This window comes from Trachemys scripta, chromosome 18 (genome assembly GCF_013100865.1).
Source record: "Trachemys scripta elegans isolate TJP31775 chromosome 18, CAS_Tse_1.0, whole genome shotgun sequence".
Lineage (NCBI taxonomy): Eukaryota > Metazoa > Chordata > Testudines > Emydidae > Trachemys > Trachemys scripta.
In genome coordinates this window covers 18,466,623-18,482,573 of record NC_048315.1, presented here as the reverse complement: position 1 = coordinate 18,482,573, position 15,951 = coordinate 18,466,623, and the positions used below count along the sequence as shown (strand labels likewise).

Sequence of the window (15,951 nt, the reverse complement as noted above, 5' to 3'; positions counted from 1 at the left end):
GTTCATAGTTTGTAAAGTTAATAGTTTTGAATATAATATTTCTTCTCTCAAAGGCATATTCTCTACCCGCTCCATGTGTATAACTCTTATTGATATTAATGGGTGTCCTGCATTCTCATCAAGAAGAGCGCATACCCCTTTCCTGATGTCTAAATATATTTAAATCCCATTCCTGAGGGAAGACTGCCTAAATTGCAACAAACTTAGCCGAAATCGATCATTTACACATTTGTACAAACCAAAGAAACAAAACTAACAGCACCATTGTTGTTTCAAGCTGCTCAGTGTTTTCTTTTGCAGTTTAGGATCATAACACAAGATTAAAATAAAGTGTGTGAAACCTTTTTCTGTGTTCATGTTAAAGAAAGAAAAGCTCCACTGGCAGCTGCTGAGAGAATGTTAAAGATAATAATTATCTAGTGGAAATATTAGATTTGCTCCACATTGTCTGTTACATACAATTGTTTAATAGGGCTTTTATTGAAAAGCTGCAAAGCTTTGGGCCTAAATCAATGACATGAAAGCTCTGAATTTTGATGTATGCTGTTGACTTCCACAACACAGAGCAATTTGTAATAGCTTTGCCTTGCTGTTGTTTTCAAAGCTCCTGCTACATCACAAGCATTTATTTCTGACCACAAAATTACATTTATTCAACAGAAAGCAGCTCAGGGTCTTTAAGAGGTTAACTTCTGGAGTGCTTGGCTGCTCTCCAGCCTCTGTACTAGCATCAGTGCTAATGCAACAGCACACAACAGCACCCAGGCTAGCCATGATTAATAGACTGCTGAATACGCTGCTTTCCACATACACACACTTTTCATTCCCCTGCTTCCATAGATCATGGACTTATCCTCAAAATATCTGACTGAAATTGAATTTGGCTTCTCTCTCAACCGTTCATTTCCTATGTTATGCAAGGTTATATCCTTTTCTGCATGAGCAGAACCAAACCAGCTGCAGCTTTTGAGAAGAAAATGTGTTTTCAATTATGAAGTTGGCCTGAATATTGAACCATAGTTCTACTGCAATTCTAATTGAGCCATCATGGAGCAAACTTACAGGAAAGAAATCATATGAATCAGGTTTGTAAATTTAACAAAAGGAAATTTAAAAAGAAAAGAAAAGATTGATATTAGCCAAGGCATATTCCTATAAAATGCAGGGAACAAGAAGAGATGACTGAACTTTTTTAGGCCAGTCTGTTTACGAACTCATTAAAGCACCCTTTCACTAGTATGATTAGTAGTTCCAGTACACCAGTCTGGTCATATTTTCAACTCCTTTGTCTGCATACAGACAATTACTAAATTACTCTATGTGACGGAGCAGGGAGCAGGGCAGATTTGACCTGGGAATGTTGCAGGGGGATTGCAGTGAGGAGGGGCGACTTCCCTTGAAGGAAGCTACCTGAGCTGTAACCTGAGCCAGGAACGGGGGTGGGGAGAATTAACACCTTCTGCCCGGGAGACTGAACAAAGGAGAGGAGCAGCGGGAGGAGTTGGGAGTTTAGTTTTCGGTTGGGGCTGGGTGGTGCAACGCAGGGAACCCCAAGCTGGGGTCTAAGCTCGCTGAACCTCCCAGAGGGACCTAATTGAGGGGGTCTGGTCGTACCTACACGCTCTGCTTGAGACTGTGTTCCTGTCCTTAAATAAACCTTCTGCTTTACTGGCTGGCTGAGTCTCGCAGTGAATCTCGGGAAGAGGGGTGCAGGGCCCTAACTCTCCCACAATCCACGACACTCTACTGACCAAATCAATAGCTTAAAGAGCAAATCAGCTAAGTACTGAGCCAGAGTGCTCTCATCAGAATGGCAATACACCTACAACTACTTGTCTTGAAAGAAGAAAACTAGATATGGCAGTCACAGAAGATCACAGTCTACTCTTTCAGAGTATTTGCCTTAAAGGATGCTCCAAATTAGGGATTACTGTGTTCCTGTTGGACAATCCTGCTATGCCACATGAAACAAATGCTAATAACCCCAGGAAATCCTTTCCCAGCCTTAATATCTACTTGATGACATCACAAATATGGATTCAGACATTAAATTTCTACACTAGCAAATTTATTTCTATAGCAGAAAGCATAGCCTAAGAACATAAAGCTTTATATTTAGGATTTCATGTGCAAGTGTTCATCTGCTTATATAAATGTGATAACCCATTGCAAACCTACTATGTATTATGTTTATTCAGATGATAACTAGAGGGCGTTTCCTTTCTAAGTTGGAAAACAAATTATAATTGGATAATAAAATACTCTAGCCATTATTTATTCATCCTGGCGTTTAGTACACTGCGATTGAAGAGTTAACTGGAAGCACCCTCAAATTATTGATTGTAAACAAAGAAAAAAAATGGTTTAAAAAAAGAGTTAAGGTTGAAAGTGGAGTTCAGTTGAGTCCAGCTAACACACCTACAAAATTACGTTCTTTATGAAATTCTATAACTTTCTAAAAACACCAATGGGCCCCCTTGTTCTATAATACTTCATCCCTCCCTCTCACACCACCTCATTTACATCATCTCACAAGCTTAAGTGTCCCCCCTAAAGTTTCCACAAACATACACAAATCAAATAACTAATTTACCAGTTTTGAAGCACAAAGCTTTTTGTCGATTTTAAAAGGAGGGCTTATAAGAGAAATCCAAATGCAATCTTAATTATGGAATGAATATCATACTAAAAACAATAATATACTTCAAGTAGACTGTCCATTCTCAAATAAGTCAGGAAGTGTAAAACTGTTTTGTAATATTTTTGCATTTTAGTTTGATATCCTGTTTTTTCATCCATGTTACTGTAATTGTAACATTACTGTTGGGACTCAATGTATTCTATGCTAGGCTCGTAGAACAAACGTGTGATAAAATCACCACTATACTATGCATTTCAGAACCTTAAGAATTTCATTTTTTCCTTAGCTAGCGATCCCCCATATGCACCCTGCTTTAATAGGTTTTCTTATTGTATTTGTTCTAAGTACATTTTTGAACTTGCAGTATCCTAAATTCTATTTCAGAAGGCTTTTACATTCAATGTTACCATGAAAAATCTGCAGTTCCAAGATCTGTAGATGAAAACAGCTCTTTCCAGCAACTAATGGAAACTGGATATTTGGTAATTGAAACAGTTTCCATCTGCAATTTCCCTGATTTAGATAAACATCCATAGAATACAAAACACTCTGGCTATGTTTTTTTATATTTATAAATATCCATCCATATTATGCAGTGAAATATAAAGAAAATTTGAGAGATCAAACTAAAAGCAAAACATCTACTACTGAAGGAAACCAATGAATATGTTTAAAGAAATTAGCTAACAGCAAGTATATGTGCTGAATGCTCCACACATTATGCACAAGGAGAACGGTGAGAACATAAGTGATTTTAAGTTTACCGTCTCCTCCAAGCCATGTCTGGTCCACTGATGTCACATGCTTCCCCACTCCAGGATACCTCACAGCATGAGCTATTCTCATGAAGTCACAGCCAACATGGAGCCCAACTGGAGCAGAGAGCCATCCTACAGCAGACCTGTAGAGGCTTGTTTCTCCTTATATGGCAGAAGTTTGCTAAACATTTACTACTACTCTTTTACATGCCAAAGGACAGTCAATGGATACTTCCAACAGCATAAGAATATTTTAAAACCCTGCAAAACCATTCTGTATCTAAAGGGGAAAATGACACTTGCATGACCCCTAAAAGGTAGTTCCAGAAGGATTGCATATCGATTGTAAAATTACAAGTATGATACATGCTGCAATATCTCTGGGAGTGGGGTGAGACGCACAACTTCAGAGGACTTGAAATGGAGGAAAGCTTATGTCTCGAATGCCTCTTACTTGTGCTCTGTGGAGCATTCAGCACATAAGTTTGTAATAAGTTATTAAATGAGACTAACACTTGCGAACCAGCTGTAGATAGTGCATTATTACTTGCCAGAAACTGGGCTAATATTTTTTTATTTACTGAAATAATTTCACATTAAGGCTGATACACTGTTTTCTAAGAAACACCATGGTTGAGAGTCATCCATTCTATGTTTATATATAATTGACATGATGAGGGTAAAAACAACGAGGAGTCCTTGTGGCATTTTAGAGACTAAAATTTATTTGGGCACAAGCATAAATTTGTTAGTCTCTAACGTGCCACAAGGACTCCTCGTTGTTTTTGCTGATACAGACTAACACAGCTACCACTCTGAAACCTGTTATGATGAGGGTAGTTATGCTGGAGATAAAAGGAATTTCTAAGGCCTGTCTTAGGCCTGGTCTACACTGGGGGGGCTTGGGGAGGATGCAGGGGGAGGAGGAAATCAATCTAAGTTACACAACTTCAGCTATGTAAATAACATCGCTGAAGTCAACGTACTTAGATCTACTCACTGCGGTGTCTTCACTGCGGTGAGTCGACTGCTGCTGCTCCCCTGTCGACTCTGCCTGCGCCTCTCGCGGTGGTGGAGTACCGGAGTCAACGGGAGAGCACTTGGGGATCGATTTATCGCATCTAGACTAGACTAAATTGACCCCCGCTGGATCGATCGCTGCCCGCTGATCCGGCGGGTAGTATAGACCTACCCTTAGGGAGATTCACACCAATGTGACAACATAGATGCAGTTACAACAGTGCCAGCCCTAATGCAGACATGCTGCACTGATGTAAAATGAGGTTTATACTAGCATGTCTTACTCTGGTAACTTACCAAAGCAAGTTAAACCAGTACAAACCATGATTTATATCAGTTCAGTAAGACTACAGCAGAGGTTTGCTTCGCTGCAACATTGATATATTTATACAAGTGCAAATTTCTCTAAAATAGATAGGACATGTTTGGAGAAGCTTCTTTAAATGTAGCAGGATCAGGGTTTATGACATATACTTGGGCATGCAGCATTCCATTCATTAGAGAAAAGTAGTACACATACGTAGACTTCTGTCAATATATTACAAGACGGAAACCAAAGTGAAAGAGTCTTATAGAGTGTTACAATTTATATAAAGCAACGTTAATATGCAAGTTTCCATTGACAAACTGACTTAAACGGGTCATTGTTTTTCCTCACATGTTGCTATTATATAAGGAACTTCGTCTGATAAGTTTTTATAATTGTGCTTGGGAAATTAAGTAGTTAAAAAAACATACTGCTTCCAAGCAAAGAAATTATTGCTTGTTTGAGGTACATATTCAGCAGAATGTGCAAAGAATCAGAAATATAACCCTCATCAAAAATAGTATGTGCTCACTTAATTCCCTATGTAGATTGCTGAAAATATACTCCTAAATTTCTCCATGCTCTGATGGGAACTGCAACAGTAAAATAATCATTTTACAGCTTATTACACATTTAGCAAGTGTAACCCATGCCTGTTGGGTGTGGTGCCCTATCCCCGTCCAGTGCCGTTGACGTTAATGAGTCTGCTACAGCCATGTGGCTTTTAGCTCATGCAGTAGGTGCTCATACACTAAGCTTCAGAGGTCCCAGGTTCGAGCCCGCCCACCAACAACCCAGGTCTGTCAGCATTACAAGTGGGGGCTCATCCCAACTCATCAATTGGGAAGTCTCTGAAGCTCAGGATGGGCTTCCTCAACTAGGGGAAAGATGTAACCTATACCTGCTAGATTAATGAGTCTGCTACAGCCTTAACTAAAAGCCACATGGCTTTTAGCTCACCACCTTTTAGACCACCTAGATGTTAATGAGTCTGCTACAGCCACATGGCTTTTAGCTCATACAGTACATGCTCAGAGGGTGGTGATGGACGGCAGGAGAGAGATCACTTGATCATTACGTGATTGGGTCACTCCCTCTGAGCCACTTGGCATTGGCCGCTGTCAGTAGACAGGATACTGGGCTGAATGGACCTTTGATCTGACCCAGTACGGCCATTCTTATGTTCATACTCTACGCTTCAGAGGTCCCAGGTTTGATCCCGCCCACCAATGACCAGGGGGTATCAGCATTACACAGTTGCAGCTGTGCTACATTCTTTGAGGTAAGAGACCTACAACACATAATAACGTATGAGGTTACAGCCACTATTTACAGCTTCTGACGCACAATTACTATTTTTTTTTTTTTTTTTTTTTTAAGAAGTATGAGTTTAAATTTAAAATCTGAAATTTTTCTAAATAAAAATGTAACCTCTCTTATGGTATAAGGTCACATACAAATAGTTCCTGTTTTTCTTGTAACATAATTAATTGATTTATTATTTTGTTTTATTTCCATGATTTTCCACCGTAGACAGACCCACGCGTCTTCTGCACTAGCACTTTTCTTCACATTTCTCAGTGTGACTTCTACAGGTGCTTGCACTAGTACACGCTGGCCACTGACATTTTAATCAGTGCATTTCAGAGCTCTGCTCAGAGCAGGTCTAGTTGACACAGGTTAAAAACACTGGTGGGTTGCTCTACACAATCCATCTTTTCCTCTGGTGTGGTAGTAATGCCATGCAACCAAGGGAAACCAGAAGAAGACGACCAGTGAAGAAACAGGAATTGTCAACATGGCTCGGCAGTTCAGACTACGGGGATATGAATTTCAGCATGTACTGGCTTGCTGTGCTGTAACTCCCCCACCCGGACACAACAGGCACAAACTAAAAGCTATCTAGTTCACATTAACTTTTTAGTCCTGTTTAAAGAGCACTCTGGCCAGATCTACATTATAAACTTACGTCGGTATAACTATGTTGCTCAGAGGTATGAAAAACCCAAAGCAACGCAGATATACTGACCTAACATCCAGTGTAGACGACACTATGTCGACAGGAGGGCTTCTCACACCAACATAGCTACCGCCTCTCACTGAGGTGGATGCATCACTGCAGCGTTTTAAGTGTAGACCAGCCCTAACTTAAGGTGAACTAGGCACCTTTTAGTTCACGCCCACAACATCCACACAGGGGAGTTACAGCACAGCACACCAATGAGCACTGCAATTCACACCACCATAGGGCTGTGCAGACATTGCCTTAGAGCATACTACTTTTTAAAGTGTTACAACCTGACCCAAAATCCATTAAAATGAATACAAAAATTCCGCTCAGGCCTAACTACTGTTTGGGAAAACAACACCTGCAACGAGTGCTTCACTGCCAGCCACAGTCAAAACCTACAACTCTGCAGCAAGTTGCAACCTCCTTTCCCATAGGAAAGGACCTCACACATCAAAATCTTTACAGGCTGACTTTTTGAAATTGTGACTATTCTAAAGAGAAAAATGTCTCTGGGAACAAAAGTAGTAGCAATGGTGTTAGAACTTTCTGTAATTATTTTTTCTTCCAAGTATCACCTATTAACATTAGGGTCCAACAAGTTGTTTAGAGTCTACTGTTTCAACTTTGAGGGGAAATTTACACATTACATATTCTATATATCGTTTTCCCTCTTCAGTGTAAACCTATATATATTTTATACATGCACATTACATAATATACATTAACATTTACATTATATTTAGGATCTAAATGGCTTAGGACCTACCCCAGATACTGAGTCTCTCTCCACTATGTCACAGCTGAGATCAGCAGGAGCTCCTGACCTGGAGCCCCACTGTTATAAACGAAAGGGGGCTGCTGGCAGTGTTGTCTGTGAGGGCCACTCCCTCCTCCAGGCTTTGAAACTGGCTCCGGACCTTAATAGCATGAACTTCAAGGCACATTGTAAAGCTCATCTTTTTTTCCCAGGCATTTGAAAATGGGGTGGAAGGATTGTGATGGGGGTGGAAGATTTCAGTTTTTAAGTTGCCTGACAGCCTACCACCAGTGTATCTTCCATTGTACTGCAGCACTTAGGGTATCTATAATGTTTTTAGTTTATATCAAGGACTCCTAAAACATATGAACAGGTGCCTTTTTTAAGCATTTGTATAAACCAAAATATATTCCTTTTTCATATACATAAAGACACATGGACCCTGCTCCTGCAAACTGCTCCATGCTTATGGACCCCTTGGTCCACACAGCCCCATTGAGTGGCTACATCACACTAGACTGACGTAAACATAGGCAATCAGAAGCGACAAGATAAACAAAAGCATGGTCTCTTACCTCTCCCTGGAAACTCTTCAATAATGGAGCTACCTGTTTGCGCAGGTCCTGCAAGACAAAAGCAAAGGGATTCCATCAGGAAACAGCCATTTTAAAAAAAAGAAAGTATATAAAGAATAATTTTGATCAGAATAAAAGTGATTATTAAATATTTAGAATGGAGCAGCATGTTGTCAATCTTTTTTTTCCCCAATTTTTTGAATATTGATTTGAATAATGATTTTGAAGCTTGATTGTGTTTTATGGCGACTTTTGTTTAATCAGAAGTTAGCTAGAATTCATTCTGAACAGGATCATGTTTCCAATATAATAGTTTCCAGTTTGGTACACACTTATGATTGTTACAAATGATAACTGGTTAAAGGCTGTGGTAACGAGCAGGCAGTGAACTCTTTCAGTCTTATAAATCTATTGGAACAGTGAGGTGAATAATGTGATCTGAAGTAAATTTGTGTGTCCACCTGAAAAGCATTACAACTACAGCCCTGAATTTAAGTCAAAGTTTCCTTTTGACATGTGTGAATTTGCATTAATGGGAGTTTTCTCCTTTTGAATGTAAGGCCATCAGGGGCCATAGAGTTGCCAACCCTCAGGATTGGCTTGGTGTCTCCCGGAATTGGCATTGAGCTCCTGGTGACTATCGAAAGCAATCCAGGAGATTTTAATAGGATATTTTCAGAAAATGACATTACATCGTGTTGGGGGGAAAATCTCGTGGAAAAAGCTTCAGTCGGAGTTGGCAACCCTAAGGGGCCACCACCTTAACTAAGGACAGTTTGGCTTCGCCCCTATTGAAAATGAGAGATGGTAGCAATTTTGAAAGAGGGAACTTTTGTAAAGGGCTGCTGTGATTCCAGTGCCTCGAGAACAATGAGAAATAGTAGCCATTTTGAAAGTGGGAATTCTTTGTGGTTCTTCTACAGCGAATTCATTATTCGTTAGCCCGTGCTAAAGAAGAGTTTCAGTTATGAAGTATGACAACAACAAATGGCCATTAATCCTTTAAAAAATTTAAAAAGGTTTCAGATGTAACCTACACATACTACATGGGAAGTCTGAAAAGTCTATTACTTCACCATCAAGATCATTTGGGACAAAAACATAGTACAGTGGTCTGATAGTACTAAATTTCTTAAAGGACCTTCTTTTAAACTAATTGTAATTCTAATTAACAGATGTACTTATAAATTCTCAGAAAATTCATTCTATGCCCAAATAGTAAGTGCTGTAACTGTGGGGAGAATATTTTGTAGATTCTTCAAATAGTGATTTAACCATTTAATTATGCATGAAGTGCAAAAGTCAACTATGGAACCATATGCAGCACTTGTATAGTTTATATACTTGTAAATATATCTATAATATAGAGACTACACACAACAACAGTGAGGTGCTGCATTAAGGTTTTATTGGCATAATTTATGGATTGGAAAGTGGCAAAGCCATACCAAACAAGTATCAGTGAAACTTTATACCACTTCACACAATCATGCCATACATGTTTTAATACAAAAAATGTTTTTCAACCTTTCTAAAAATTGACTACGGTAATTTTTGTATCCTTCCATCTGTAAAATCAGAGTCCCCTAGTTATAATGAATATCAAAGTCAGAAAAACTTCTAAAAATTATCTTTTTAAAAATAAATTTAAACATCACAATTTCAATGTTCAATATCTTAGAGACTTCTAGAAAGCTGGGTCCTCTTAGAAAGCCAGTAATTTTGCCTTTCCAATGGTAAAAAGCCTTTTCTTTTAACCCTTGCTCTGCAAGATATCAGATCTGAAATCTGTCACTGGGCCAGAACTGAATTTTGCCCATCCTGGGTCTTACGTGAGTGTAATTTCTTGGAGGAAATGGAACAATTCTCTGGCAGATTAATTTTTTTTAAGTGGCAGTTGTTTGAAGCCATTTAATATTCCAATTCTCTGAATCTGTTTCAGAGGGTTGGTGTATCAGAAGTCCCAGCTGGAATGGATTAGTGCCCAGAATGCAGGTGAAGGTGTCAAAGACAAATGATTAGTTGAAGAACTATATTGTAAGTATAATTTATCACACAGTCTTTCAATTTCATTGCATGGCTTTGCACTGTATCATATGGCTATCACCTTACAGTACACATCCATTTCACGATAAGAATACCGTGGTAGCCATATAAAACTCTCTTAGCATCTAACTAAAACAACACTGATCGTTCAGTCCAAAGATGACTATGAAGAGTTACAAAAGTAACTCAGGAAACTGAGTGAACAGGCAACACACTGGCAGATGAAATTCTATGTTGAAAAATGCAAAGTAAAGCACACTGGAAAACATAATCCCAACTATATGTACAAAATGATGGGATCTAAATTAGCTGTTACCACCCAAGAAAGAGATCTTGGAGTCATTGTGGATAGTTCTCTGAAAACATCTGCTCAATGTGCAGTAGCAGTCAAAAAAGCTAACAATGTTAGGAACCATTAGGAAAGGGATAGGTAATAAGACAGAAAAATATCACAATGCCACTATAAAAATCCATAGTATACCCACACCTTGAATACGGCATGCAGTTCTCGTCATCCCATTTCAACAAAGATATATTAGAATTGGAAAAGATACAGAGATGGGCTACAAAAATGATTGCAGACATGGAACAACTTCCATACAAGGAGAGATTAAAAAGACTGGGACTCTTTAGTTTAGAAAAGAGATGAATCCGGGGGAAGGGTTGGGATATGATAAGAAGTCTATAAAATCATGAATGGTGTGGAGAAAGTAAATAAGGAAGTATTGTTTACTCCTTCACATGAACACAAGAACCAGAGATCACCCAATCAAATTAAAAGGCAGAAGGTTTAAAACAAACACAAGGAAGTACTTCTTCACACAACACACAGTCAACCTGCGAAACTTGCTGGTAGGGGGATGTTGTGAAGGCCAAAAGTTCATGGAGGATAGGTCCATCAATGGCTATTACCTAATACAGTCAGGGACACAACACCATCATGCTCTGGGTGTCCCTAAATCTCTGATTGCCAGAAGCTGGGATTGGACGATAAATTTCTCTGTTCTGTTCATTCTCTCTGAAGCATCCGGCACTGGCCATTGCTGGAAGATAGGATACTGGGCTAGATAGACCATCAGTCTGACTCATTATGGCCATTCCTATGTTTTAGAACAAAGAAACTTCAGTGGGATTTTTCTCCTTGAGGCACTTAGAAGTGTTATTGGTATCTACATGCTTGCTGATATTTTTCCTCTGATCTATTTTGTTGTCTATTCTGTAGGGTGTGACAGTACATTTCTCTCTTGTGTGGCACCAACTTGTGTAAGTTTTAGAATTTCTCTCTCCATGATCTTCGCCTAGTCAATATTGGGGTTTTAGCTCAGTTGCATTTCCCAATTTTTAGCTGCCATGTAACACCAGAATGCAGTACTCTGCTATGTAACTTCTATTACATGCTTTATTTGTATCCGGTTGATGAAATAAGTTAATACTAAAATAAAAATAAAAGTTTGGGTCCTGGGCCAAAATCTTGCATACCAAGTTTTAGTCTACAATGAAGTTCTAAACTTTTGAGAAACAAGATTTATCATGGAAACACTGGCACCCTTTTTACTTTATTGACTTGTATAATTATATTACTCAAGCAAAGAGGTAGCATTTTGTAAAATAAATATCCCAAGCCCCCAAAAAGGTGAATTCTTTGTCCCTAGTAATTCCTCTGAATTTAGAGATTCATTTGTGATGTCATCGCACAGCCAAACTGGTGACAGCACTGCAAACTGAAGTACAGGAGATTTGGGTTCAGCACCTGCCTCAAATCACTGATTTGCAGAATGCTGAAGGTCAAGCACAGTGCAAAGTTTTTTGCTTAAAGCTTCAGGTATAAAGGTTAAAATCAGTCCATACAGAAGGTAGATTTGCAAATAATGGAGTATCATGATATTAAAGTGAGATAAATCATGGCCAGGTCCATAGACAGGGAAAACAAAAGTTGCTGTTTGCCAGACATGTCTTAGCCAATCTGCTACTAAGCAAGTCCTTTTAAAACTACCACCTTAACATCAATCTTTCCTGAAACGCTGCATACATGAGTTTAGGACCATTCACCTGGTGGGCCTCAGAAGAGAACCGTCTACTGAATTGCACACTCTGGCACATACTAGACTGTGCAAAGATGGGATTTGGAGTGTCCCTGATTTGACTGTGCAAGCTATGACAGGACCTCAGAGATGCTGCTGGCTCCATACTTTAATAGGAAGGAGGAGATTATTTGCATGGGAGGGAAAGAAAATGGGTGAGGAGGTGGTGGCTGGCATCCAGAGGAAGAGAAAGGCCAGTGATCAGGCTATAAGGGAAAAAAAAGGCCAACACAAATTTGATCCCCAACCTCCCCCATTCCTGGGCACCATGTGGACAACATTAAATATCCTGGGTTTGTATTTCAAAAACCTGGTACTACTGCTTGCAATGTGTTATATGGTTCTCTAACTAATAGCATTAGGAAAATTGTGCTTGCTACACCAATTCTGAATTTGGCCCTTGAGTCATTTTAAAAATGAACTGTGAAGTTTGAGTAATTGTTTAAAATTCCAGTTAAACAACAGATTGCAATTTCTAACCCTACAGTCAAATATATTTACAAGTTGAAACGTGGCTCTTCATTCACCAACCTCCCAAGTGCTAATATTAGGGTAGGTCTATACTTACCTCCAGGTCCGGCGGTAAGCAATCGATCTTCTGGGATCGATTTATCGCGTCTTATCTAGATGCGATAAATCTATCCCGGAAGTGCTCACCGTTGATGCCGGTACTCCTGCTCTGCGAGAGGAGTACGCGGAGTCGACGGGGGAGCCTGCCGCCTCTGGACCTGCGGTAAGTTCGAACTAAGGTACTTCGACTTCAGCTACGTTATTCACGTGTCTGAAGTTGTGTATCTTAGTTCGAAGTGGTGGGGGTTAGTGTGGACCAGGCCTTAGACTTCCAAATGCATCCTCCAAGTAATCAAAATACTAACAAGCAGGATTAAATGACATGGTGGCAAAAATACTCGTGCCACATTCATTCTATAGCTTCCAACATTAGTAAAACTATGCTTACAAAATTTTCTAGTGTAGATGCACCCTATGAGTGTATACAACATTCCCTTTATGGGCTCTGACATTCAAAGTGATTCAGCCAATCCTCTATTGGAGGATGCTATTGAATTGGGGACCAATTATAGGCAGTCTATGGGCTTGCTGGATGGTAGTCACTTAATACAGGCAATTAAAGATGTACGAGGCTTTGATACCTTGGAATGATAGCTAAGGGCAATAAAGGTGTGGCACTTAACACTCTTCATCTTATCTCCTTTCATGTAACAATAAACTTTGAGAAGAATGACCAAAAAAAAAAAAAAAAAAATCTTATTTGTAAGGAAACTGAACAACAGAGTGTCACACATCAGAAGAAATGACTATGCATCTTCACCCTCTAGTTATTTTTGCAAATTGTTTTAGGTTGGTTTAGTACTTTTATAAGCGCTTACTAGGCTAACTGGCATTAAAACTTCAGACATCTCACAAAAGAAAAGAAGTAAACATAAAACCACAATAGTAGTCAGAACCACGTATGCCCCGAGTCACCAGCTAAATCACTCCTGCTAGATTTATATTTGGCAGTTTGAGAAATTACTTACCAGACTATGGCTCCAAATATTATACTAATGTCAGATATAATTCTACCTTCTTTGTCCTAAACTGAACAGACAAAAATAAGGACGCTCTATTCTGACCCATGGGAATCTGTAATGTTGGTTAGCAAGGACACCATATGATTTATTATCCTTTTAAAATGTAGTGGCCTTTACTGTCTGGGTTGTGATCAAAATAGGAGATGCAACCAAATTCAGCCCTCACACACAGCTCTGTAGCAAATCACTGTGATCCAACACTACAGCTAGAAAGGGTACATTCAACTGAACATTAGAACAAATGATAATTTGTCAACACAAATGCGTCAAAGACTGTACTCAAGTGCTCCTATACGGTCAAATTAGAAGCATATTTTTCCTTGCCATCTAAATGTGCTCTCTCTGTGGATGATTTATCAGGACACTGCCTTTTTCAGAAAGCTACTCTATCACAGACAAACTTAGCACCTCAAAAGAGTATGAATTAGTATGTTCTAGCGTGATCAAGATCAAATCTGTAAAACACTGAAGGCCAATATGGAATCTCTTCTCTTTAAAGTAATAAGAAACAACCAGTTTTACATTTTGATAAAAGAGCTTCACAATGAAATCTGAATCCCAATAATTTTTTTTAACTCCTTTTTCATTGGCATTAAAAATAACCCTTCAGACGATGAAGCAACAGTAAATCTATGATACAAAATTGGACACCAATTTTTTTTTTTGATACCCAGATAGTATTATTTATCTATTACCATCTTCATATATTGCACTGGTGTATACAGATACCAACTCAGGGTTAGGCGAGCAACACTGCACTTTTAATTTACTTTACCTCTGAACCTATACAGAATCATAGAATATCAGGGTTGGAAGAGACCTCAGGGGGGCATCTAGTCCAAAGCAGGACCAATCCCCAACTAAATCCCCAAATGGCCCCCTCAAAGATTGAACTCACAACCCTGGGTTTAGCAGGCCAATGCTCAAACCACTGAGCTATGCCTCCCAGGACCTTTTGCTTTGTCTTAGGCTTTGTCTACACTACACAGCTTTTAGTGACATGGCCATGTCGCTAAAAGTCGGGCAGTGTACATGCTGTTTGTCGGCACTTTTGCTGACAAAATACTTCCACCCACTGCGAGCAGGGTTTGTGTAGTCCACAGGAGAGCGCTCCTGCTGACAACAAGCAGTTTACACTGCTACTTGCCGTGGCAAAACTTTTGTGTTGCGGGGGCGGGGGCGAGGGAGGGGTTTAAGCACCTGTGAACGACAAGGCAGTGTAGACATGCCCTTACACTACTTGATCTCATTTACCTCCAAAAAGCTCATCTCTAAAATGCCACAACAAAAGCCCTGTGACCCTGGTTTGATAAAGTGGTTTTACAACATTGTCTTGACCTGTACAGCTTTATCATCCACAAAAATACTGTATCCATTGGGGAAGGGGGGGGGGGGGGCGCACATAACCACTAGGGCAGGTCAAGTGTTCCTCCAGTTACCTATGGTGCCACATTTTCTATGATCTGTTCTCTAGATTATCTATTCTAGGTGCACATTGGCTGGTGAATGTCAGAGTATCTGGCGGAGAAATCATAATGAGAAGCAGCCCAGTTGTATCAGCATCAGTGACATCGTTAGTTCAGCTGTCACAGTCTATTTCGGAGCTGGCTCATCACAAGAAGATGCTAAGGCTTTTCTGCCATCTTAGCCTTTTGCATTTCCTTCCTTGTTAGGCTACATGTAATAAGGAACTAACAACTGGCCCTACACTGAAAATTGGTAAGGCTGAAAATTGTAACTTCAGCTGCTTTCTGATGAGACTTAAAAACAAAAAGTAGAATACTTCTTTTGGGGAAAGTATTTGTTAGCTCAATCCACATTACCACTTAAAAAAGGGGACAGCCAATAGCAAACCTCTCTTCTAGCCAAAAATTATTTGTATACATCATACTGTTTATTTCTTTAGAATGGGAAAATATTTCCCAGGGGAGAATTACATACACGTGGCCCACACATCTATTATCTCAATATATGATTGAAACTCTATTTTATATTTACATACAGCTAAAGAAATAACCCAGTACCAAGCTCAAAGTATTTGATGAGGAAAGTCATGCTCAACTTTGGAGGTGTGTTGTTTACATGCTTTAAAGCCCCAAACAGTATCTGAAAGTTTACAGGCAACATGGAAATTGACAAGTTAAATCTGAATGCTGTCGCTTC

The 15,951-nt window shown here is 39.4% G+C and overlaps 1 protein-coding gene across 8 annotated transcripts in view; it reads right to left on the bottom strand.

The window, feature by feature from the left end:
* The window catches only part of CUX1 (cut like homeobox 1), a 398,007-nt gene that overhangs the window by 233,483 nt on the left and 148,573 nt on the right, over window positions 1–15,951 (bottom strand). For all 8 annotated transcript variants that reach the window (XM_034752645.1, XM_034752648.1, XM_034752651.1 and 5 more), the window contains exon 3: window positions 8,070–8,117. In XM_034752645.1, the coding sequence (XP_034608536.1) occupies window positions 8,070–8,117 (48 nt within the window). The remainder of the gene's footprint in view (window positions 1–8,069; window positions 8,118–15,951) is intronic.